The sequence below is a fragment of the Halictus rubicundus genome, chromosome 12 (assembly GCF_050948215.1).
Source record: "Halictus rubicundus isolate RS-2024b chromosome 12, iyHalRubi1_principal, whole genome shotgun sequence".
NCBI classification, from domain to species: domain Eukaryota; kingdom Metazoa; phylum Arthropoda; class Insecta; order Hymenoptera; family Halictidae; genus Halictus; species Halictus rubicundus.
Genome location: NC_135160.1, coordinates 11,459,155 through 11,484,137, shown reverse-complemented (window position 1 = coordinate 11,484,137; position 24,983 = coordinate 11,459,155). Strand labels below are relative to the sequence as shown.

General features: G+C 41.9%; 3 protein-coding genes across 16 annotated transcripts; 2 read left to right on the top strand and 1 right to left on the bottom strand.

Moving 5' to 3' along the window:
* The first annotated feature begins 148 nt into the window (after positions 1-148).
* LOC143359753 (box C/D snoRNA protein 1) lies at positions 149-2,003 on the top strand. Of its 4 annotated transcripts, none has more exons than XM_076797948.1 (7): positions 149-203; positions 305-486; positions 596-687; positions 753-931; positions 1,000-1,197; positions 1,276-1,400; positions 1,476-2,003. In XM_076797948.1, the coding sequence occupies exons 1-7, from the start codon at positions 184-186 to the stop codon at positions 1,718-1,720; spliced, it is 1,041 nt and encodes a 346-aa protein (XP_076654063.1). In that variant the 5' UTR covers positions 149-183; the 3' UTR covers positions 1,721-2,003. The 4 variants fall into 4 exon arrangements, with proteins under 4 accessions (XP_076654063.1, XP_076654062.1, XP_076654061.1 ...); XM_076797947.1 differs by having other exon boundaries at positions 305-527; positions 574-687; XM_076797946.1 differs by having other exon boundaries at positions 1,276-2,003.
* Sec22 (vesicle-trafficking protein SEC22) lies at positions 1,746-4,015 on the bottom strand. The gene is made up of 5 exons (XM_076797949.1): positions 3,583-4,015; positions 3,285-3,394; positions 3,044-3,204; positions 2,740-2,886; positions 1,746-2,664 (listed from the first exon to the last, which is right to left on the bottom strand). The coding sequence occupies exons 1-5, from the start codon at positions 3,655-3,657 to the stop codon at positions 2,516-2,518; spliced, it is 642 nt and encodes a 213-aa protein (XP_076654064.1). The 5' UTR covers positions 3,658-4,015; the 3' UTR covers positions 1,746-2,515.
* Positions 4,016-5,326: 1,311 nt separating this feature from the next.
* On the top strand, positions 5,327-24,643 carry Sec16 (endoplasmic reticulum export factor secretory 16). 11 transcript variants are annotated; one of them, XR_013083161.1, is made up of 20 exons: positions 5,329-5,611; positions 6,326-6,376; positions 6,449-8,557; positions 8,769-9,441; positions 9,763-10,411; positions 10,479-10,564; positions 10,826-11,039; positions 11,886-11,992; positions 12,163-12,319; positions 12,500-12,638; positions 12,743-13,010; positions 13,087-13,841; positions 13,912-14,370; positions 14,713-14,745; positions 16,702-16,947; positions 17,549-17,909; positions 18,156-18,247; positions 18,985-19,029; positions 19,769-19,855; positions 21,494-21,529. XR_013083161.1 is itself a non-coding variant. In XM_076797936.1 (19 exons), the coding sequence occupies exons 2-19, from the start codon at positions 6,371-6,373 to the stop codon at positions 21,572-21,574; spliced, it is 6,522 nt and encodes a 2,173-aa protein (XP_076654051.1). In that variant the 5' UTR covers positions 5,329-5,611; positions 6,326-6,370; the 3' UTR covers positions 21,575-24,643. The 11 variants fall into 11 exon arrangements, 10 of the variants coding, with proteins under 10 accessions (XP_076654050.1, XP_076654049.1, XP_076654059.1 ...); XM_076797936.1 differs by lacking the exon at positions 18,985-19,029 and having other exon boundaries at positions 21,494-24,643; XM_076797938.1 differs by lacking the exon at positions 18,985-19,029 and having other exon boundaries at positions 19,769-19,891; positions 20,893-24,643.
* The last annotated feature ends 340 nt before the right edge of the window (positions 24,644-24,983 follow it).

The following is a 24,983-nucleotide window of genomic DNA, read 5'->3' as shown; positions in this document are numbered from 1 at the left end:
ATGCTAATTCTATATTTCGTCTGAGATAACAAATTAGTAAGACAATATTTGCATAGTCGATAAAACAGAAAACTAATGTATTCAATGTCGATAAAATAGTGAAGCATTAAATATTTTTAACACTCAAACTTACAATAGGAGTTCCGTCTCTACTATATCCTGTGTTTGGGGTACAGAATTAATATGGCAACTTCCAGTGAAAAGTATGATTATTTCAATAATCTCTTCGTTTATTCGATCGCAGAGATGAATGCATTCGTAAGTTCATTGTGCTGTGCGTAATTTAAATAACAACCATTTACAGGATCGAAAATTGCGAAGTATGCGGCGCAACTAAGGCGAAATACACGTGTCCGAAGTGCGAGGTTAGAACTTGTTGCCTCCAATGTGTAAACATTCACAAAAAAGAGTTAGAATGCGATGGTGTCAGGGATAAAACAAAATTTGTACCATTAAAGTCGTTCACGGATTTGGACGTTCTAAGCGGTAAATTAGTATTTTACGAAAATATACTCATCTACACAGTTGTAATCGCCTAAGTATTTCACGTAATTCTGAAATTATACACTTAAGATAAATGTTTGCCAATTTTTAGACTATAGACTACTCGAAGAAATTGGCAGGTCAGTAGAGCAATTAAAGAGAGATCCATTTAAAAAGTGCACTCGACAAAACAATCTACCAGTGGTTAGTTATGATTTTATTGTTAGCGTAAGAGTAAAACATACACTATATAAACATTGTTTTTGTAGCATTTGTTTAAGCTCAGGGCAGCAGCATTTAAAAGAAACGTTAACTTACAATTTATGCCGCAACATTTTAGTAGACATCAAAATAACACAACTTATTTGAATTGGAAGACTAACGAATTATTTTGGAGAATAGAATGGATTTTTGCTCAAGCGGACCATACAAAATGGGTAACAAATAGGTAAAGTAATTAATACATAGAGTACTATTATATTCCCTTTTGGATATGGAAAATTATTTTAATTACAGGGTTTTAGAAAATACAAGGCTATCAAATGTTATAGAAAATATTTTGGATCCTCTCAAGTCATTGGAAAACACCAATGATATAGATGAATTAAATTTGAGAATGTGTTTAAATGACAGATTACAGTTTTATCAAGCAGCTGGTTTACCTGGAATAAAATTTCTTTTGAAGGCAGAAAGAGTAACGAAGTCGGATGCAAAGTAAGAACGCTTTCATTTATTGTACTTTATTTAATTAAATATACAATACGAATTCTTCAATTGCAAATTGTTCATCAGGTTTCATGAATTGGACGTAACTCTGTCGTTACAGGAAAATTTCAAAAATAAAACTATAATAGAATTTCCAATAATATATGCGGTTTTGAAAGAGCACTCTGATATATATGAAATTATTGATACAGGTGCGTTTATTTGTTGTGTAGTAATATTTAATATCGTTGTTAATCTCGTAAATGACGAATCAATTAATATTTTAGACGACGAATGCATGGACAGTTCGACAAGTAAAAGTAGTAACAGAAATATTCCACGAAAAAGAGTGAAAACGTGTAAACAAGCAATGGAGAACACGAAAACAAATTCAACTGTGAATTACTTCTTTAACTCCGAATTTTCGGAATCTGAAGAAGAAACGGGTAACGACGATCGAAAAATTGGTACAACAAATATGAAAACTTTTAACATTCCTAATTACGACGAACTTGTGAAAATGGAACAATAGCAATTTGTACATATTCGGAAAAATATAGGTGTATAAGATTTTTATTTTTCTTGGTTTAAACCAGGAAACATATTGTACATTTAATATAAATTCAATTTTTTTACTGTAAATATAATACCTTAATATACCGACACAATTGGATTTTCTAAAATAACATTTGTAATAACGTAAAACCAATTGTATACATTATTTTGGTTCCCTTTCCGAAAAACTAAATATATGATTACATTCCAGGTAATACTAAAACCACAGGAATAAATATAATTTAACATATTCTCTTTACTTGCAAATCATTACTGATTTCATAAATTATGTAACCCCATAAAAAAATATATATAATAAAACTAATACAGCCTCAAACAGGAATAAGTGAGACTAACTTTCACTGTTTGAAAATAAAAGTAAAGTTTCGTTTTAATATAAATACGGCTGTACATATTGTCTTTTATTTTTACAAAATTATTAGCATCGTTTTTCCATTAATTGAAACAGTGATGGTTGTACATTACTCGTGTAAACAATTACCTACTATATATTTATTGCACGGCAATATATAGTAAATGTATGAAAGAATGTCCTGATATCGGTATCAACGTCATAGTATTTGTCGCGACAAGTTTTCCTCAGAATACAACTTCTGTACGTCGCTCTCGATCACGATTGGAGTCAAAGTTAAATGTACCATACACTTATCGGAAAATAATAATACGATCGCTAATCTTGAAAGAAAACCAGAATGATTAAAAACCTCCATGGTCTTTGCACAGTGATGACAAACTCGTCGATTAATTTGAACTAAAGAACAAAGAAATATAACAGGAAGACCAAGAATGCGACCAGTCCAGCCACAGCCTTCACGTACATTGATTTACTGTTCAAGTGAGTTGCGTCTTTCTTGTATTTTTGCGATAACATGGACAAGTTTTGCGTTTTCGTATCTAGTTCTGGAAAATGAATTTCAAGTCAATACAAGCTTAGAGACGTAACAGATCATTTTAAAATTTCTGTTGCATTGTTACCTGAAAGAACAGTACCCCTCTGTAAAACATCGTCTATGTTTTGAACCATAATTCTCTGCACATCCTGCAATTGGGTATTCAGTGCATTCATGTTTCTTCTCGACCTACCATCCAAGAAAGCTTTTTTCGCTTTCTGAATGTAAGTATCTGGAAAAGTCGGATATATTAATAATTGAATATACTCTGTAAAAAGTGCTATGCTTAATCCATTTGCATCATTGCTCTAAATATACAATTATTGTGTGTAGATTATTTCGCTTAATAATGCAAATAGGTTAAACTATAGGATAAATAGAGTACATACTAAATTCGATAAAACTATAAGGCCTGGTAACTGTGTTGACCCGTCTACCATACAAAGAATGAAATTCTTGTGCGATATCTTCCAGGTAACTATATGCTACACGTTTACTGTAATTTTTCTCGCATAATACCAAATAACATATTTCATTCTCAATCAGGTAGCTGCAAAGTTGAGCAATTAATACCACATTAAAAAAAAAATAGGCAATTAAACACATCGAATTTACAAATAATGAACTTACTGGAATAAATATGGACCTGTTTCTATAGTACACCTATCCGGAGACTGAGGCCCTAATTTTCTAAACAACATTTTCGCCTGATTCTGATAATCTAAGATACTCCTACCGCTCTGTAAATAAATAAAAATATTTGTTAACATTCGACAAAGTTGCATAATGTGTAATGATAGAACATTTCCATTTTAACGGAGCATTGTTGCACTCGTCGTATGCAAATTAATTGGAAATGTTATTCGGGAAAAACAGTGAAACTCGAGGAAAAACGAAACTTGACGTTTCATCATAACAGACTTCTAACCTGTTCGTCTTCTTGCATGGTTGCCGCTAATGGCAAACCATCTGCTATCCTCGCAATCATCGTTAACAACACCATTTTCCCAGAAATGAAATGGATTCGCTAGGCTAAACGTCGAAAAACCCGCTGAGAAAACTCCGTTCGAACCAGTCCGAACTGAAACTTCACCACCTGAGATCCATTTACGCGGAACTGGTTACAGTGTGGCCGATTCGTCAAATCGTCCACTCTTGATATACCACGTCAGCCGGTGTGAAGTTTCCGAAGCTCCGACATGGAACGATTTCATCTCTATTTTCACATCTTCGTGAACAAAAGCAATTCTACAATTGTACAAACACTGTAGATGCCTGCGTTATCGCCGGAAAAACGCTATATAAATACAATAAAGACAATGTATCGTTGCGACAATATATGTAGGCCAAAAGAAGTTACATAGTTACGAAGTTGCAAAAATCACCTCTTACCGTCCAGTCGCGACGACCTCCATTACGTCGCGTTTCTATCCCCACTATCCTCTTATCGTTTCCCTGTCACCCGTAAAATAGCATTTTAAAATTATTATTTCAGTTCTAGCGATAAATTGATAAAGCTGCTTCTATGATATTTAAAAATATTTTTTTAAAACGTCGAATAGCATCGTGATGCCATCTGACGGTGCTTCGTTTCATATCTCTTTAACGTTTAATAATTTAATTTTAAATTATTATCTCAGCTTCAGCGATGCATTAATTGCATGGAATTCATGTAGCCGCTGTTATGCTTTCTTTTCCTTATTGTATTTATTAAAAAGGAAAGGGATCTATGGACTTTACAAGAACTAGCCCATGCGGCCGATCACAGGAACAACAAAAAAAGTTAAAGAAAAATAGAATCAGAGAGGAACATGTTTCTGTCTGATAGAATATACCTAATCGGTGTAAGTATATATAATAATAATAATAATAAGTAGCCAGCGGATTTTATGCATTTATGGCGAAAATGAGAAAGTAAAATTTAAAACAGTAAGACGATAAAATGTAAAATTATTATCAATTTAACAAGGTTATTAAAGGAAGAATGAAATTTCCATTTGTCGCCCATTTTTTTACAATTAATATAAATATGTCTAATAATAACAACAGAAAAACGTAAAATATTGTATAGAATTAGTGATGGGCATTATCGACTAAATTCAACTATCGACTAATTACTATTTAGTTACTACATACTATCGAATATTTAGTCGATAGTTTTCAGTCGACTGAAATTTCGTTTTAGTGGTTACGTCTAGATTGCGGGCTATAGTCTATGCCTACGTATATCACATATATAGTTTATATCGCATAAATAGCAATAAGATTTTAACATCTAATATGAATTAAAGCATTTCGCATAAATAGCAATAAGATTTTAACATCTAATATGAATTAAAGTATTGAAATATGTATTACATATTTCATTACTTGCATATTTGCACGTCCTGTCATAATCATGTATTTCTAACCTTTTCGTTTCATCGTGTGACACTGACATTTGAAATTTCAAGATGGCGACGTGTAAAACAGTCGACTGAAAATAGTAACCCAACCACTAGATTCAGTCGATAGTTTAAAAAATCGGTCGACTGAAAATAGTAGTTGGCTACTATCGATTTAGTCGATAGTTTTTAGTCGATGGTGCCCATCACTATATAATTCTAAATTCCATAATTTTTTTCGAATTTCGAATAGCATTACGGCGCCATCTGACGGCGGATTACCGCAAATATCTTTGACGTTTGAGATCAACACGTTCGCGCTGTGCGCGTCTATGGTTCTGCTCGCGTGGAAAGTGAAGGAGGAAAAATTTCGTGACGTGCTTAACCCACACCTTTCCCTCGTAGTGCCCGTAAAATGCTTGGGCTTCTGTGATTCTCCGTTTCAGCCCCTGCGAACGTGCGAATCCGCGTGGATAAACGATCGAATCTGTCCGAGCAACGATACGAATGTTCCGTGGAAGAAAATAATGCTTCTGCTCGCGTATGAACATCAGTGCCAGATACGATAGCTAGGTGAGTGAACGAGTACGAGAGAGGTCCCTGAACGCTAACTTGACTATCACAGCTGGTATCCTGACTTTTTGTCAGAACCATCCGATTTTTCCGTATCTTCGTCCGCATCTTGTCCGGCAGCTTCGATTTTGCCACGCGAAACCTGCCCTCTCACGATTTTCGTTACATAATTAAACTAATTTCGCGTTTTCTCGCGCTTGGAAGCTCGAGGAATTTTGTTTCTCGGACGAACCTCCTGCCAGCACCAACGGATTTTGTATTTTGATTTTTTACGCTTGTCGACCTCACGACTTGCCCCCGTTTTGCCGAAAACGTGAAAATGAAAAAAGGTACTCGTACGCGCTTGACGTGATTGTGGGAAGGGTTATTAGAATAATGAAAAATAGGTTCCTATTGACCTATATATATATATACACACACACACACACATATATGTGTGTACGTATACGTACGTGCATATAATGCGAAAGTAGATTTCCCTCCACTTGAATAAATGAATTGTCATTGAATACCTACCGGTGGTCAAATAATTAATAACAATATTGCCAATTCTCGATGTTTTAACCGATCAGACGGTCGCGATATCGCGATAAGTATTAATTTTTTTATTCATCTCGTCTGACAACTAGGAAATTATTAAAAGTAACGAGATTGATTTTGTGCATGCTCTTTTCTTGATATAATTGAATGAAAACATCAGTTTCTGGTTTATAGGTTTTATTATAAGTAGCAAGCAAGCGGTACTATCCTAAAGGCGGTATGAGTGTGAGTAAAACAGTACTTACATACAGACATTTACATTCGGATTGTTTACTAACGTTTAAACTATGTTTTTAGAATCCCTATAGAGCTAGACCAACAAGGTCTAGAGTAGATCACAATTTAGGATATGGAGCTCATAATCAAAACATGTGGAACCCGACGGGAAGAATGCAATCAGATGTGCCATCCAATGATTCCGTGCAACAACAATCGGCAGTTATGAATCAGTCGAAACAAACAGCAGATCCTTGGAATAATTCATGGAATTGGGACTTTGATAAGCAGACAGACAATTTGCAACAACAACCACCTCCGCAAGAACAGCAACAACCGCAGCATTATGCACCACCATATAAGAACCAAGGGCAGCTGATATCCAATTCCATTCAGGATCATTATTATCAAAACGTTAATGGCAACAAGACTGATTCGATTAATCAGAATTCTATACCAGATGGGAACACGCATGGAACAGCTGGCAACAGACAGCCGATTTCGAACCATTCGGATTCCTTCCCACCTTATTTAAATTATCCGTACCAGCAATACCCACCGCCACCTAGACCCAATTCCGGTAAATCCGTTTCTTTGGATTACGATCGTCCACAATGGACAAACGAGCCCCAACCTCATCAACCTGCTCCATATCCGCAGCAACGATCCGCCGTGCAAAGTCAGGAGGATCAAGCGGCATACAGTTTTCTAGCCGGTAACAATTATAATTGGCACAAGTCGGATCAAATGAACTCGTTGCCGCCGAATAATTGCCAGAGCAAGGTGCCGGGCGATTGGCCGGATCCAGAGATGGACACAGAGGCGAAACATTTCGATGATATGGGTAATCAGTGTCTGCCGTGGCCACCACGAAACAGATCGAATCAGCATCTTCCGCCCGCCCCGGAGAACATTACGAAAGAACATTCCACGAACGATGCGAACAACGTATCGAATCAAATGAACATGTCGGCGTCGAAATGGAGCAATCAAAATTACGAGTCCGTACTGCCCAACCAGGCTCAACAAACGCAAGGTTCCACCGTTAACAACGATTTCAATCCTTGGCCTCAACCGATCAGCGCGGATCCCCTGCAGCAATGGAAGCATTCGAACGAGTCGCACAGTAGCCAATGGTTGCAGGAGCAACAGGAGAACAACAATCTACCAGAAGAGCATCTCCAACCGGACAATGCCAATGTTATTCTTTCGAACGATTGGCAACAAAGTCGCACACCTGCTCACTACTCTTTACCGAACATGCCACCACCGCCGCCTTTAGAAACTGGCGTCGAGCCAGAGGAGAGGAAGAAATCCGTACCCTCGTTAATCCCGAATATCCTCTCGAAAGATCCTGCTATGAAAGCGAGCGTCTCGAAAACACAGTTGTCCGATTCCCGACTCAACATGTCGTCGACTCCCGAAACTGTATCTACCGTTGCAAGTTCTGAAAACGTATCCGTCCAGGAGAACAACGAGTTCAACTCGGTCGGTGACCTGGCGGAATGGGGGAAGAACAGTTCACCTGAGGAACTACCCGCGAAATTGGAACAGATGAGTCTCGGTCCTAAGACCAGCAAACACCTAGAACATCAGAGCGAGTCGTCCGAAGCGCTACCGGTTCCTGCTGTGTCCGGAGATGTATGGGCTCAAAGCACGGCTCCTCATGCTACCACGGATCATATTCCTGGGGTGTCCTCGGAATATGCAGCCGTTGCTGCGGAGCATTCCCAACCTATTGATAATCAGGTGAACAAAGAACTGTCTGCGCAGAGCGGGTATCAGGCACCGAGTGTTCCATCAGTGGACAACTTGGTGCAAAGCGGATACGATCAGTGGTACAATCAGAACACTCTGCCACGGTCCTCGGAGTATCCATGGTATACGAAGGATCTGACCAGGCCGACCAAGGACTGGAGCGCCGAACAGAACGTCGAGAATTATGAGAATATTCAACAGCCTACAGAGTTTGTCAATCTGGAGGTGGTCACGCCGTCGTTGCAGGAACGCGATATTTACGGCTCGAGAGACTCTATAAACAAGGAGACGCTGGATAACGATCCGAAACCGGTTATTAATCCTGTTAAAGAGACTGCGAGCACGCGCGATTTTCGGCAAGAGGTGAACAACGTTGAAGTGCCTGCTGCTCAGCAACCGACACGGTCTCTACCGCCTCTACAACCGGAACAGGTACACTATTAGTGGACTTCATTTGTATTAAGTGCAAGATACAGAAGCTACGTAGACATTAATTTCTTTTCTTAATCATGTTATTGAGTTGAAAATAATGCAACAACATTTTTAAGTTCTCTAAATCTGCAGTCTAATGATTATGCCGGGTTGATCATGCTTTGTAGTTCGAATAGAGAATTGCAATGTCTGAGAAATGATTGTTTCACAGGTACCGGACAATTACGAGTTCGCATCGAACGATAGGAACACGTTTTTGGAGACCGGAGAGTTAACAGACTCGCATCAGGAGCACGAGCCGACTCCACCGAGCCAGGATGACGAGAACGACGAAGTGCCTAATGATATTCCTTTCCTGCGAGAAGTACCGGGCCAGTCCAGTTCCATAGACCCGCGTAGGAACGATCCAACTGGTCAGGAGCAGTACGTCCAGTCTGCTCAGAGATTGTCGGATCCCAGGAGAAACGATCCTTCGGGCCAGGAGCAGGGTCTGCAAATGAGAAACATCAGCGATAGATCAGAGCGACGCGATATCCCTCCTGGTCAGGAGAGAAGCGTACCGATGCTCTCGCGAGCAGACTCGGACACGTTGGAGCGTAGAAACGATCCATCTGGCAGAGAACGTTCGTTGCCACCTCAACAATCCCGGAACGATCCATCCGGAGAGGAGAGGCATCAGCCACAACCTCAGATCATGTTAGAATCTAGCGAGACGCGAGAAGTTCCTGGCAGGGGCAACGAACCCGAAGACCCTAATCAGCAGACAGACGAGAATCTCAGACAGATACCTGGAGGCGCGTCTCCTAACGAGGTTGCTCAGTCTTCGGACGACAGGCCCAACGGGAGAGTGGTCACGGGCTCCCAGGAAGTTCCTTCTACGAGCTGTAAGACGATTTTCTTTATTAACACTTTAACGACCGCACGTCGACGCAGTGAAACGTCGCCAGGGGCCGGCAGTATTTTTGAAGAATTAATTAAAAATTAAAAATAGGCAATAATTACCTAAAATCAAAGACGTGGCGATGAAATACGAAGCCATTAGCAATATCTACACTTGTTTACATTCATAAATTATCACACAAAGAGTGTGGCACTGGCCAAGAACCTTCGGCGGTAGCATCACACACATGTTCTGTGAGCGGTCGTTAAAGCGTTAATTGTTAAAATCGTATACGAATTGTATACTGTCATTGACTGTGTTTCAGCCGGCATATCGGAGCAAGCCAGCGACTCGAGGATCAAACGCGAGGAAGCCGTGGGTGCGTCGATACGCGAGGCTCAAGGTGCTTCGAGCTCGTCGAATCGCAGAGATTCGTACGACGACGAGAACGACGAGGGATCTGGGAACAGCAGGGACGACAGCAGGGAGAGACGACGCGACAGTAGCTCGGAACGGCGACGATACGAGTACGAACGAAAGAATTCCTATTACGATCGTGAACGTGAATACGAGGACGAGTACTATTATGATCGTCGTCGGGGCGCCGAGACCGATCGACCATACAACGGTCGTGACGAGTTCGATCGTCGGGAAATGCCTTACATACAGGACGATCGGAAGCATCACAGCCGGGACGATTTGGATCGACATCCCCGGGAAGATATCGAGAGACGGAACAAACCTAAAGACGATCTGGATGAACGGGACAGTAGGAGACGGCCGCCCGATGATCGCAGAAGGGACAGGGTCGATGATGTACGTCGGAGGGAGAGGGAGATCCGGGATTACGATCCCCGATACCCTTGGGATCGGAATTACGTTGATCGTGATAGGAGAAGGGACGATAGACGACCGAGACGATACGACGATTACGATATCAGAGATCCTTACTACGATGATCCGTATAGCAGAGGGTATGTGTCTTTAAAAATTTGTGCCAGGGGGATAAAGTGTTACAGTAATGTTTATTTCGTTCCTCAGGTCCAGACCATCCAGCAGATCCTCCTACAACGACAGAGACCGAGCGTACTATGTCAGATCGAGGGATCCTTATTATGGTTACAACGGTACACATTCGTGAAGTCTAAGGCCCGCCGCACATATCCGTTTTATTAACGTGCGGTGCTTTTGCGTCGCCGGAATGACAAATTTGCGGCAAAATTACATTTGAAACAAATGTACATTGCCTAATTTAATTTATAATACTTCAGACCGCAATTACGTTGGCGCACCGTCGCCGCGCGATAAAAAAGCGGATATGCCCAGCGGCCTAAGTCTGTCACTGATTATACTTTTACAAACAGAATTGAAATGAGCTTGTCCCATAGGTGGCTATCCTGGATACGATTACGGTGCTCATTACGCCAGCAATTATTACGCGTACATCGAGAATTTACGACGGACGAATCCTGCCGCCTACTCGGAATGGTACCACAAGTACTATGCCAACCGACATCAGCAGCAGCTCGTGTCCCGTGGCGTCACCAATTACCCAGAAGACAGGGCCAGCGTTCACTCGGGCCGTAGCTCTTGCGACGACAGGTGAGCCTCCTCGCGAGCTTCGTAAAGAATTGAGAGAAGAAAACCTAATTCCTTATGGATTTTATAATGTCGATTATGTGTTAGATATTTTACGAATCCAAGCGCATGCTTGCACTCGCCAAACAAAGCATTGTATGTCCCGTATTTCGGGTGTCCTGGATGGGCCAGGAGTCCGCAACGGAGATCGGCGTGTTGTCTAAATTCAAATAGGTGAGACCGAGAGAGAGAGAGAGAGGGTCCTCTCGGTTCGAAACTTGCAACAGACGTATTGAAATTTGTCGAATCTCTGCTACCTATTGAAAGTAACTTATTGTTAGTTTGAAACATCCTCTCGTCGCATTCGACGTATCTCCTTCTCTACGCTAGATGGTTTTTCGACCGAAAATTTTTGTGCTTTGCTCATGTAGATCTTTAGCGAGTAACATTTACTCTTCATCCTTTGTAGACGATACGAGAGATAGTGTCGCTATTGTAAATTTAGTATTGGAGTTGAGATCTTCTCGGTAGATGGATGTCCATTGCAGCTTATCTTTCTATTAGTTTTCTTACGGTTCGACTGCGGATTCTTATGCGTTTATTAACTTTCGTTTAAGTCCATGACTTGCACAAAAATCTGCAGATTTATGCATCGATGACAAAATTTGAATAGATGCAATTTAAAATAGTGGGAAGATGAAAAGAATTTAAAAGTGTCGATTATTTTTGGTCTGTTAAAACTAGTAAAGAAAGAATCAACTTTCTGTTTGGTTTCTACATGTTGCGATTGATGCAGAAAATTTTTATTTTGCATAAATATCCGCAGTCTAATGATCAGCACCTATTTGGACTAAGAACTGTATTTTGCAGAACAACCGGTGACAAACGAACTTTGGCCGACATGTCTCTGCTCGAGGATTCAACGAGCGCTTCGGCAAGAATGACGCCGACTAAATTCTCCACTTCTCACGCATACGGTATAGTACTCGATCATTCAAAATATCAATACAATATATTCAATCCGTCGGAGAGTTCTGTCCAGCTTCGAAAACTGTTTCGCTTAAAAATGGACAGTACCTTCAGGCAGACAAAATATTTCTAGCGCACCACACATAGTAGACTATAAAAAAAAATCTCACATCTATAGGGTGTTTCTCGATCGGATCTTTGATTCATGTGCTTCCATCTTATCCAACCGACGGTGAAAGAGCCAAGGTGGACATTCTTAAATTGGACAACCTACTCTTGCACGACCCAGTAACGCGTGATTTACGGGCGTATCCTGGACCTTTAATTAAGCAAGTGTAATCAATATATTCATACGTCTAAGCATGCTTATTATTTCGAGTAGACGAGTCATTTGTAATTTTGCATGTTACAGACAATTATTTGTAGCACCTTCGAATATGCCTGCTTAGAATACAATATCTAATTTCCTTCAGGTTCCCGCTTATTTTTTAACGCGACGTTTGTTCTTCGTACAGGGGCGTCACGCATAAGAAGACAATTATCGAGTATTGCGAGAATAAAATAAAGAAAGCAGCGGCGAACGAAGAAATGGCCGATCGTGCCTCGTACATACTTTTGTACGAGCTAATGATCATGCTGATCCAACAGAACGGCGTAAGATACATACCTCAATGTTCTAAAATTTCTCTGATGTTTCCTGATGTTGAAATCGGGCACGAACTTTTGCACTGACCTAATAATTGTACGTTTCGTTACAGAACGTTGTCGGCGTCGACATAGCGGCGTTGTTGCTCAGAAACAAGGAAGCGTATCCTTACGAATTAGCTAAGAAGCCTCAGGATTCGGGAAGAAGAGAGTCGGTGATATCTCAGAGATCAGAACTGGGTGGGGATGGATTTCAGAGCAGCCAAGATGGTGGCGCGGCGGTCTCGGAGAAACCGGAGAGCAAACCGCGGAAAAGCCTCGAGCAAATAACAGACGAATTCCGAAACACATTGCTGTACGGTTTGGTTCAAGAAGCTCTGGGTATGTCTTCGTTCAAGCCGCGTCTTTTTTAATCTTTTAAATTATCGCGTTAATCCTCGTCGTTTCTGTTGCGCAGAGTACGCTATGAACGAGGGACTTTGGGGGCACGCGCTGTTCCTGGCCAGCAAGCTGGACAAACGCACCCACGCGTCCGTGATGACCCGGTTCGCGAATAGTTTACCGTACCACGACCCGTTGCAAACGTTGTACCAGCTGCACTCTGGTCGCGTGCCCGCGGTCGTCACCGGTATCTCGGATCCACAGTGGGACGATTGGCGGCCCCATTTGGCTATGATCATCTCCAACACGTCCTCGAACCCGGACATTAACCGTCGCTCGATCACCATTCTCGGGGATACGTTATCCGCGCGAGGAGACATCCACGCCGCTCACTTCTGCTACATCCTCTCGCAGGTCGACTTCGGAGCGTACGGGGCGAGCAACGTAAAGCTGGTGCTGATAGGCGCGAACCACCATAAACCGTACAACACGTTCCTCTCGACGGAAGCGGTGATGCTCACGGAGATCTACGAGTACGCGAGAAACCTGAGCGAGCCGAGATTCACGTTGGTCGATCTGCAGACTTTCAAGTTCGATCTCGCTTCGAAGATGATGGATCACGGTCTGATCGAGAAAGCGTTGTTGTACATAGAACAGATCGCTGTGAACATCGCCAACGAGCCGTCCAAGTACAAGAAGTCGTTCATCTGCTCGGTGTACAATCTCGGGGACAGGATCAAGTACCATGACCCGGTCTACAAGGACTCCACCGACGAAGTTATCACTGTACCGTGGTTCGACAATTTAGCTGAGATTGTTAGCAAGTGCTATGTAAGTTTGATGCGCGTTCATTTCGTCGAGTCGATTATTTTCGTGCTAATTGTTCGATTTTCTCTCGCAGTCTGGGGAAATAGTCGAGAACGATGCCTCGGGATCGCACGCGAAGCAGGAGTCGTACGGTAGCGCGCAAGCTCCGGAAATGTACGAGACGAAGCACCCGCTTCAGCAGCTCCAACAACAGCAACAAGCCCAACAATGGAACCCGCCTCAAGCGGAGTACAGAGAGGGTCCGTCGTCGATGATGGACGTTCCCTCGACCGACGTGCAATCAGAATGGCAACCTCTGTCCTTGCCGGCGAATATTCCGGACACGTACGACCAGTCCATGCAATACGCGAGAAACAACGACGAATCTTACCAACAGTCGCAGCAGCAAGATTATTGGAACCAAGAGTCCTACTACCAGAGCAATTACGGAAGCAGCGTTGCTAATTGGCAGCAGCAATCAGCCGGTGCTCCGTATCCCCCGGAACAAGGTGACACCGACGATTCTCAGCTACAGGAAAAATGGAACTATGAGGTAAGAGTCGGTCGTTGCAATAGGTCAGCTTAACTCTTTCTTTTCATCTCCTCAGTCTTGCCGATCGTGTGCAGGGTGTCCCTGTTGAAATAGCGGTGGGTGGTTTTAACGAGAAACCACTCTCCTCTATCCCAATGAAAATCTACCAATGAGAATGAAATAAGATATTTTTATCCTGAGGATTTCTGAATGTAAACTACGACTCGAAGACTGTTAATGGGGACGAACGGGACACCCTAAGCATCCCACTGCTCCAAGCAAACTCTTAACGAAGCTTCTTCAGTAGACGCGAGAATAACCGAATTTTGTTTCACCTTTTTCTTGATGCTCGCATACGGACAGACGGAAACAGAAGAAAAAACAGCCACTCCTGAAGTAAGTAATTACGCGCTCACTGCGGATAGTAGTATCGTTCCCGGCGAGCGCTCGTTGGACGGGGCCAACGTTAGCTCGTTACGTCGACGCAAAGTATTAAGCGACACTCTAGCGAAACCAGTCGGAGGAATCGTTTCCGGTTCTTCCGCCGAGTCGAATGTCGTTATCTCGTCGTCGTCGGTTTCGAATCCCTATCGGTCGAGCCACGTAGACGAGGTCAAGTCCACGAAACCCTCGAAAAAGCTGATCACCTATCCAAAGATCACGACGACCTATCCCAAGTTTTTACCGAGCAACAAATCTCCTCCGAGAGACGCGAGAAAGGTCAAGAAGATAGACGGTAGATACGTGAAGCCGCCCCCCTCGGAACCTCCTGTGTTCTTGAAATGCAAAGTCAGAAAGAAGTCGGACCACGATAACGACACGATCCCGTGCGAACCGGAGACTCAGGCTAACGAGGATAGTTTCAATTCGCCGGCGGCCACCACCGATTTAGACGTACAGTTCACCGAGGTCAGCCTGGAGACGATCTCCAAGCTCGACTCGCGATTAGGGAGAGGAACGCCTGCTGGCCCCTCCCCCGATACCGATAGTCAGACGTTGAAGCAGTACTGTAACTTCGAGGACAAAAAGGTCATGAGAGTAGCCCCCCACATTCGAAGGAAAGACGTTATTTGCGACACGGTGGACGCCTGGTCATACGCGAACTCCTCGCAGAATTCCTCTGAATTCTCTCGGTACAAGCCGCTTGTCTTCGGCGGAACCTATCCGATAGATCTACCGATCAGACCGGTCCGAAGTGATCTTAACTTGGCTAAGCTCGCCGATCTCCCTGTCGGAAAGTTAATCATGAAAACGTACGACATCGATGTCCCGACGAATTGTGAGTAGACGACGACGGGCCTGCTCGATGCTGCGATTCTGCGTTTTATAGATGCGCTAAGTCGTTCTCCTCCACCACTCTCAGTTTCATACTGGAAATGTTATGTGAACTTACTGTTAAGTTACTTCCGAGCCATTCGATGCGCCCAGGATTCGCCCCATGGCCGTCGATTTCGATCAAACTTACAGGATTTCTTGTATTAGGTTGTTGCACGTGGAATGTCCGATTTTGGAATGCAAATATTACAAAGTGTTTCGACCTAGAAATACTATTAAAGCCTGCGTACATCGTTTAAAGGTACGAAGCTGCTCTTTAAGGTCGTATATCTCTTTATTTAGATATCTAAATTTATACAACTGGGAAAATAAATATATTGACAACAGCAGGATGCTCTGGTAGCAAATGGACGTACTTGTCGATGACAAAAATGGAGATGACAGTGTTGTAAATGAAGAAACTTGTAGTTTCTAGAACAAGATTTATTTAGGAAAAATTTGTTTAACGTTCCTATCAAAGATCAGACATTTCGTGTGCAGCAACCTAACACATTTCAAGAGTCTAACGAGCTTGAACGAAGTCAGCGAGCACACGGCGAATTCTGCGCGGTATTAATTTTTCAGTTCTTCCGCGTCGAGAAAGTCTACCGGATGCTTTGCGTTGTTTACAGGGTGTCGGTTGTTAATAAAGCTCTTTGATACAAAGTAATTCTAGAGCCGGGTCGATAGAACTAGCTCTCTGTTCTAGATGTCACTTTATGTACACACGTCTGTTATTGTTAACTATACAATAAAGTTTCCTATATGTATCATCGAATATACTGTGGATTTTTCAAGACCGCGCCTCTTTTGTTGTCTTACCTTAACGACAACGATTGTACGACATATACTGTTCGTTACGCAAGCAAAGTTTTTCACTGCTTACTGTGATAGCTGCGCGGATGTACCAGGATGTTCCGAACGCGTAGAACAGAGCCACACAGCTAATTAAAGCCCTGGGACGGTCGCTGTTGCAGTAAACAGTGATCAACTTTGCCGGAACAATTTTGCGATGATGAATCGTATACTTTATTTCAGCCGCCGAAGCCGGCGATCTCGATGACCCCGTCGACGAGGAAGCAGTTCGACCCGCTCGAGGAGTTGGACGCGTTGGAGACACCGAAGACATCCGCCAAGCAGACAGCCACTGCCAAGAAACCAACGGAGAAACCGGCCGAGAAGAAACCGTCGAACACCGGAGGCTCATGGATCGGCGGCCTGTTCAGCAAGTTCGCACCGAAACCGAAGAACCAAATGATTCTGCCCGATGACAGTAATCCAACGGTGAGACTCTCGCTCTCCGGGTAGCGTTATGCGTGTGAAAACAGAGCTGGGGAAAATCGAAGTAGAAGGCGATAGAATTTTGAATACGGGGGGAGCGTTTAATCGATGGCAAGCATGATGATTTAAATGCTCTGCCCCGTAACTCCAATATCTGGTTCTTTCGAACTTTATTTTGCCCAACTCTGCTAAAAAAAAACAAAAGATCTCTGAACAATCACGACAGTTGCTTTCTATGTTTTATAAGGGCTCACGCGGGTACTTGTGGTAGTTGAACGTCTCTGATTGTAACGGTACCAGAAGAGAAGGCCAGTATACCTGATTGTTCGGACAATTAACAGCTAACGAATTATTTATATGTTCCGGCTTCGGATTTAACGTGTCGTCTCCTAACACTTGCCGATGCTACTCCCTGTTTGAGCCCTGTAGTCTACACCCCTGGTGAAAAAGTATCTGATCGAACGAACCGTTTACCAATTATTTATATGTATATAATCAATCACGTTCGTCATATTTTCACTAGGGTTTTGTAGTTCCAGTGCAATTACCGTGAACATCTGCAAACAAGGAGTTTTCTATTTTAACCGATTGTGTGTTTCAACAGATCGTGTGGGATCCCGTTGCTAAGAAGTGGACGAACAAGGACGAAGACGGGGACAGTGGTTCTGCGACGTTAGCTCCTCCTCCGAAGGCTTCCGACATGGGATTCAGACCACCTGTAGCGGAACAGACCTCTCAGCCACCTCAGCTACCGCAGCCACCTCAGCCACCCTCGCTAGCCGACGAATCCGGCATTAATAAATTCAAATTACCGAAGGGAAGGAGTATGCGCGCTAATTACATAGACGTGATGAATCCTGTTGGTTCGAAGAGCACCGCCGCACCTCCAAACATGCCAACCCCCATAACGTCACCGATTGTACCTATGGCAACCTCCTCGCCTCAATTATTCATTCCTGCGCCAGGTCTGTACACTATTCTTTTCGAATATACTTAACACTAGGTTTACGGAGCACTGAAAGCGACCGTTTTACATTATTTTATAAAAATGACGGGAATGTGTCTATCCAAGTTTTTAGTAATTTTAATTTTTCGTTGAATAATTCCTCATGGACGCATCTTCACAATCTTAATAATCGTAAATTAAAAATAAACGTAGTGTTAAAGGGTTCCGAATGTTATGCACATTCTATATTGTAATTAATTTTCAGTGAACGATCTGAACGCGACCGTGACCTCTCTGACATCAACGTCGACGCCCGCTGCACCATCGGCGAACGTTTCCGAAAATGCATCTCAAGGAGTAAGTTTTCCAATCCAATTACCGCTATGTTTTTAGACACACAATTTCTCTTCTTCCCGTTACATTTCTGTACACAGTTTTGTCACTGCAAACATGTATAGATATACAACATTAACAATACAGTTTCACGTATGCGTCTATAGATTCGGCCTAATTGTACACATATCCCGTTCATCGTCTTTAAGTTGTGGCTGCAGTATGTGCCTCTACAGTTTCCGACTAATTGTACACAAACCCGTTTGTTATCTTTAAGTTATGGCTGCAGTATGCTGGTATGCAGCTTGGTTGTACTTGTCTCTGGAACTGTAATGTTAAGATGTTACTTTCTCTTACCGATTATTATTCCCCCCCTCTCGGTAACACACGATCGGTACGATGTTTGAACGTTTCCCCTAGTTTTGTGCATCGTCTATTCCCCTGAACAGTAATGGCTCTCTTACGTTCACTTCCAGTTTATGTTTGTACAGTCTGTGTGCGTATAAAAATTAGAGAGTGAGGGGGACAGAGAGTGAGGTCAAAGAGTCGGTGTTTCTCTCCATTGGAAAGATGCGATTCGACATTAAAAAAGAAAGTGTGTCGATGGTCTCGTTGCTGTTTCTTGAAAACCGTGTGCTTTCCTGCGTCACATTAACAATCATCGTACTAATTCGACTTTTCTCGAGATCGCAACAGATGTTCTTCCTCTTGGCAATCTGTGATTAATCCACCTTTCTTTTTTATGTTTTCTTTGCAAGCAGTCGGGGAGGCAGAATGATGTAGCCAAATAATAATTGTTGCAGATAGTAAGGACTATTTTATTAATTTTATACGTATACGTTGTTCTCATGATCGTGCACGCATGGTATGCCGTATTCTATGTATCTGCCAGCATGGTTCAGACTGTAAATAATGTATGCGCGTTTCGTACAGCAAACCTTAGTTCTCTGCATCACGACAGCCCGAACGAATCGATGATAGCGCTACTATGACTGTGGGAAACGATAAAGCAGCAGGAAATGGAGTAGAGTGTTCGAAATGCTGTCCTTTCTTTCTTTTGTCACTAACCACCGCATTCTTCTTAACACTTCGTCTACCTAACTGTCTTTCAACGGTTAAGTAGTCTCCGTTAAGAGCTTCGTGCTGCTTTAACCATTTTTATTTCTGTGCACGTAGACCGTAGACAATTTTTCTGGTGAATAGAGCACTAAAAGGTTTCTGGTTGGCATCGTAATACACGGTACAGGACACAGTAGAGTATTTGACAAGGTGTGATGATTCTGAGCATGGTTACAATGAAATTACACTTTTACTATAAAAAAAAAATCTGCGTTTGTTTTACGGCGATGCGAGAGGCTTGCAACACCGACGACTTCAACGTTTTCTTTCGAATGGTAGAAAAGAGAACTGGTGCGTCAAAAACCATTCGTTTGTACCCAGCGAGCATCGGCGTTGCATACTCCTCGCATACTTTGATGCCTAATCATTGCGAAAGCCGAGTATTGGTTAGTGAGACAAGATTGTTGTGTTGTATATGGCACACAGCTCTCTCGATGGAGCTCAACCAGCTCGTTATCGCGAGAGGTGCAGAGCTACACGATGAGGGATCTGCGTCTCCCCCCGAGGAACAAGGTAATCCAGCGGCGTTAGTCGTTTCTCATTCCAGAGGTGATCATTCATACATTCTACTGAGCCTACACACGCTAGAAAACAGTAACTTATTTACCAGCTCGTCCCATAAGTAATGTTACAATTTGTAAACTGTAATTTCATCCGTTTTGTGAGTAGTTGCTTTCATTGTGAACCAATGTTTGCGCAAAGTGAAACGAAAGACAGAGCGTTACTCATGAGATGAGCTAATATTGTACAGGGTGTCAGAAAATTATATGTCACGGCCACCATAGCGTGATTCTACACCTACGATTTGGTGGAAATTGACATAAAAAAACTCCCCGCAAAATTGACCTTGACCTTGAAAATTAAGGTGAAAAAAACAACATTTTTTTAATCGTGTTCTACTGGTCATAAGAATCAACTTTGTGAAAGAAACCATGGGTCGCATCTCAACAGTTCTCTTAAAAAATGATGTTGCGTTTAAATGTAAATTTTTTACATCCAGCAGCAATATATACGTAAATAGCGTACTATCATACAGCGGGTACCATCAGTAAGCTAACTCGTTGGGTATGAAATTATCATAATCATGATACTCCTATTTCCCCAACTACAGAATGAAAGAAAGAAGCTGCAAAAATTATAAGAAATGCAACATCATTTTTAAAGAGAACTGTTGAGATGCGACCCATGATTTCTTTCACAAAGTTGATCGTTATGACCAGTAGAACACGATTAAACAAAAAACATTGTTGTTTTTTGACCTTGATTTTCAAGGTCAAGGTCAATTTTGCGGGGAGTTTTTTGTGTCAATTTTCACCAAATCGTAGGTGTAGAATCACGCTATGGTGGCCGTGACATATAATTTTTTGACACCCTGTACAGTCGAACTTCGGTGAAACTACACTGATGAGACTTTGGCTTTCAACTTCTCTCGAACTGAAATTGAAGTAAACTCAAAGAAAAAGTTGTTGAGTTACCGAGATTCGACAGTATTAAATTTACCATACGGTACCCAAACCGAGGAGTATATTTTAATTGGCACATTCTTCTAGGTAGAGTGGTTCCTGATGTGTAAGGAGAGCGATACTTTTCGCGAGTGATCTCGCTATGGAAGACACGCTTCTCAATGGCCTTGTACCACGATTCGTGCGCGATTTTCTGCCACTTAAAAAATACTCTGCATTCCTCGTTAGATATCATACGAGCCTTTTTACCTTTGATTATTTATGCCACCACCGTGCGGCTTTACTGCTAAATCAAGCTTACGTTCGCCATGCCGAGCACGTTAATCTCATAAGATTTCGATGGCAAAAATATGGGAAAGCTTGGTGAAGGATAGATTTTTGGTTGCGGCCTCCAAGTGTACATTTTCATGGTTTTTTGGCAGCCGCCGGTCGACACTGTTCACGCTTTTCGTTGCATTTAATTGTTCAACTTACGAAAGTCTCAAACAAGTAACTGTAAAGAAGAAAGATAATGTCACATGATTATATTAATTTCTCTATGTCGTCTTAGTTTCGTTTTCGATGACGTATCGTACGGAAACGGTATAACAAATCTTGTTCGATTAAAATCGATATATGTATATCTGTTTTATAATTTCAATATGCGATTTCTGTTGATTGGTGTTTTAATGCGAGTCTTTGGTTTTAGGGACCAACGATGTACAACCCGAGTGATTTGAAGGATCATTCAGGGAAACCTCTACAGCCGAGTCGGTATCCTCCGCGATAGAATTCGCGGGACGTTCCACGACGAGCTCGCTGATCAGGATCATTCACGCGAATCAAAGTTTTTGTAAGGCACACAAACACACCGGCAAAAATACCTCAGGATAAGTAAGTGAGCGGCAGTGAACGCGCCGCTTCTTTCAGTTGAGTGTACACAACAGTTTCGAATTCAGTTTTAACTTCTCTTGGACGCCGCTTTATTCGCCCGCGAAACGAAAGTTAGCGACGCAACTCCTCCAGTAGACCGTCGTAGCTGTCGTTTCGCTCAAAACTTATTCTAGACCTAACCCAGACCGGTTTGTGTTGTCCAGCTTATACTTCCCGCTCTTGTTTGATCGAATTTCACTGGAGATAGATACACAGGGTAGCGTTTCGTACGTTCAGTTTCCTTTTTTCACGGAATGTTTTCGCGGGCTCAACGAGGAGAAGTGCAAGAATAGTGGAAATCTTAGATATTTTTCTTACTCCAACGCCGAGTGGGCTGAACCACGTTGCCGAACCGTTTTAGTGCGTTTGAAATTCATACTGTTCTGTAGCGTCACCGATGATGCGCTAGAATTCCAATAGCGAAGGAAACGCAAATGAAACACAAGTCGAGAGAGATAGAGAGAGAGAGAGAGAATGTGCGTGTGAAAGCGAGAGCGAGAGAGAGAGAAAGGAATGTTGAGAAGAATATTAAGTTGCACGCGAATCAATTGCGAAGTTAAATATAGCAGAAATAATGTTGATCGTATCGCGACAATTTGTTACACACGTCTACGGACACGATACGATATGAAGTCTGATTTTATACGCTGGATGGAATAACAATTATTGCATTATACAAAGCGAAGCGGCACGAGATATCGATGATGTAAGAAATGTTAGGTATATGAAAAATTTTATGGATCCCATTGTTAGGTGATGTGCAATGCAGCTACTGTTATTAACTACTGAGCGAATTGTATTATTACATCAAGGTTGTAGCTAATAAGAAGCGTGACTGCCATTCTATCGACGAGGGATCGGAAAAATCGAAGTGCTTTGCGGCCTGCTTCTTCCTGTTTGCAATGATTACACGAGCTCCGGGGTGTCTTGAATTTCCATTTTCCTACTGTAAAGTCTTTCTTCTAGCACTTTAGATAGAGTAACGCAAAAGCGGGACGAACGTTCCAACGACGAACATAGCCGCCGCCTTACGCATTTTTTTACTAAACAAATTGCCACACGATTTTTCTCGTCTATCCGTCGATATATACCTTGTTCATACCAATCGGAAGGTTGCACAGTTTGCTTAACACTTTGCTCTCTTGCAAAAAAAGAAAACGAGAATGATCAAAAACTTGTCGGTACGCTACAAATAATAGCAAAGTGTTAATCTCAGATTCGAGGAAAATGGTGCTTCTACAGCATTCGAATATTCAATTCGTCGATTTATGCCATAAAATGTTTAATCTGCCAGAGCGATAGCAGACTCTTTTTTAAAAAAAAACGTATACTAACGATTGCTCCGAAAGTCTGTGCTTTTCCTGGTCATTACTTTCGGTGATATATTCCATACTTACACAGATATGTTTTAGCTAACTTTAATAACAGGGGAGAAATTTAGTTTCGTTACGTGTAAGCCACAACCGGTAGTGGAGAACGTGGGAACTCGATGAACGAAGGGTAGCGAATTACGATACGATGTACAAACACGTAGGATAAGCCTTTTGATCGGTTTCTCATGGTGGTGTCCAGCGTTTTGTGATAGGACAACGATCGAGCGCAAAACGACGCGTTACGAAGACGATTTAACAGAACGTGTCAAATATGAATCGCGTCGATTTGATAGTAGCGAAGAAGCCGAGGAGAACGTGTAGGTTTTATTCCATTTGCATGAGGAATTCGAGAGGTACGGGAAGATCGAAAAAATTCCATTTTCTTTAACGTCAAATTAGATTCTTTCCTCCCCGCCATTGATCACAATTGGAGTGACGCTGGTTTTGTCAATTCTCGCGAAATATACGGTAGATTGTTTTTGATTTTATACTCGTGACACGAAACTATGCTTTCAAAGACAAATACATCGCGCATAAATTATAGCATATTATATAATGCGAACGCGTTCCTTAGTGTACGTTACATGTATATACATATATATAGATATCTATTGAAATTTTTGATTTGTACATATTATATAAGCGTAAGCGTAGCGTTCTTCTGCCAGGGAACACTACAAGAGTGCAGTTAGAGCAAAATCGATGACACCATTCTTTCCCGAAAATCTATATTCAAAATCAGAATAATTCTTTTTGTGAAAAATGGCATTTCGTTGCGAATAAGATATGTTTCTGTTTACGTTGTTTCGTTATTTTAGCTGTGAAATATAAATTATTGAACGAGGTTGGCATTTCGGTCGGTGCTTGAAATTAATTTTTGTCATGCTCGATGGTTTTCTTCTGCCCGAGAAAAGAACTTAGCGCGCATGTATGTAATAAGTAGGTAGCGAACAGGTGATCGACGAGCAGACTGATCTGCTCGAAACTTCCCGACGCGATACACAGCGGCATGCGAAAATGTTCATACACCGCTGACTTTTACAACCTTACATTTGATTATTTTCATACTATTCTCGGTAAATTATAACATTAAATTTGCGAATGTCCTTCATTCCTGAATTGTCTATGGTAATTTCGATTCCTATTAAGGTGTAGGCCGATGAAGATAATTGTTAATTTAGTGTTACACTGAAGCCAGAATTGTCAGTTGACAGTAAGCGTCACCGGTCTATGAATAGATTTAATTCTGTCACTGTATATATAATTGCAATGAATCCGCAAATGACAGGAGGGGATACTATGAATACACACGTTAAAGTTGAACAGAAGTATTAATTGAGCTGTATGTTATGTATGTATATGATGGTTTATGAGTGACTCGTTTCGGGCTTAATGTAACATATTCCGATATATATCTTTAATGCACTTTGCGGTTCAAACGTTCGATGTATGTTTATGGGAAAATATGGATAATGAGAAATGTATACTGCATATTATTACTACTACCACTATCCCATTATTATTGCTATTATAATAAAGAGTCGTACAACGTATACGTTTCGTAGTGCTGTTGTTATTCACCTCAGAGCAATTACGACATGGGGGAAGGGTTTTAGGGAACAAGATGCATACATTCGCCTTGCATTCTAATATATGGAACAACGTATAAATGAAGTTGTAAATAATTTATACCGATTCACCAGTAAAATTTGAAAATGGCACCATTTGTGAACCCCCCCCCCCCCCCCTTTGCGCCCCCTAGTCTATTTTTTAGTCTGGACCAGAACCTGCATCATGAGCAGCAGATTCCTAATAATGCCAGAGTGGATGCTACTTCTATGTTAAAAGAGGCTCTGATCCAGCCTAAAAGATGATGCAGCTTCCAATACAGGT

What these genes read in the sequence shown, in the direction of transcription:
- LOC143359753 (XM_076797945.1), top strand. Translation starts at nt 184, where the DNA reads ATGGCAACTTCCAGTGAAAA. An exon ending in ATGGCAACTTCCAGTGAAAA is followed by an intron (nt 204 to 304) that starts GTATGATTATTT and finishes AACCATTTACAG; the next exon opens with GATCGAAAATTGCGAAGTAT. An exon ending in ACAAAATGGGTAACAAATAG is followed by an intron (nt 932 to 999) that starts GTAAAGTAATTA and finishes TTTTAATTACAG; the next exon opens with GGTTTTAGAAAATACAAGGC.
- Sec22 (XM_076797949.1), bottom strand. Translation starts at nt 3,657, where the DNA reads ATGGTGTTGTTAACGATGATTGCGAGGATAGCAGATGGTTTGCCATTA. An exon ending in ACAGGTCCATATTTATTCCA is followed by an intron (nt 3,205 to 3,284) that starts GTAAGTTCATTA and finishes TCAACTTTGCAG; the next exon opens with CTACCTGATTGAGAATGAAA. An exon ending in GAGGGGTACTGTTCTTTCAG is followed by an intron (nt 2,665 to 2,739) that starts GTAACAATGCAA and finishes TTCATTTTCCAG; the next exon opens with AACTAGATACGAAAACGCAA.
- Sec16 (XM_076797934.1), top strand. An exon ending in TTTGGTTCAAGAAGCTCTGG is followed by an intron (nt 13,011 to 13,086) that starts GTATGTCTTCGT and finishes TCTGTTGCGCAG; the next exon opens with AGTACGCTATGAACGAGGGA. An exon ending in AGGAAAAATGGAACTATGAG is followed by an intron (nt 14,371 to 14,712) that starts GTAAGAGTCGGT and finishes GCATACGGACAG; the next exon opens with ACGGAAACAGAAGAAAAAAC.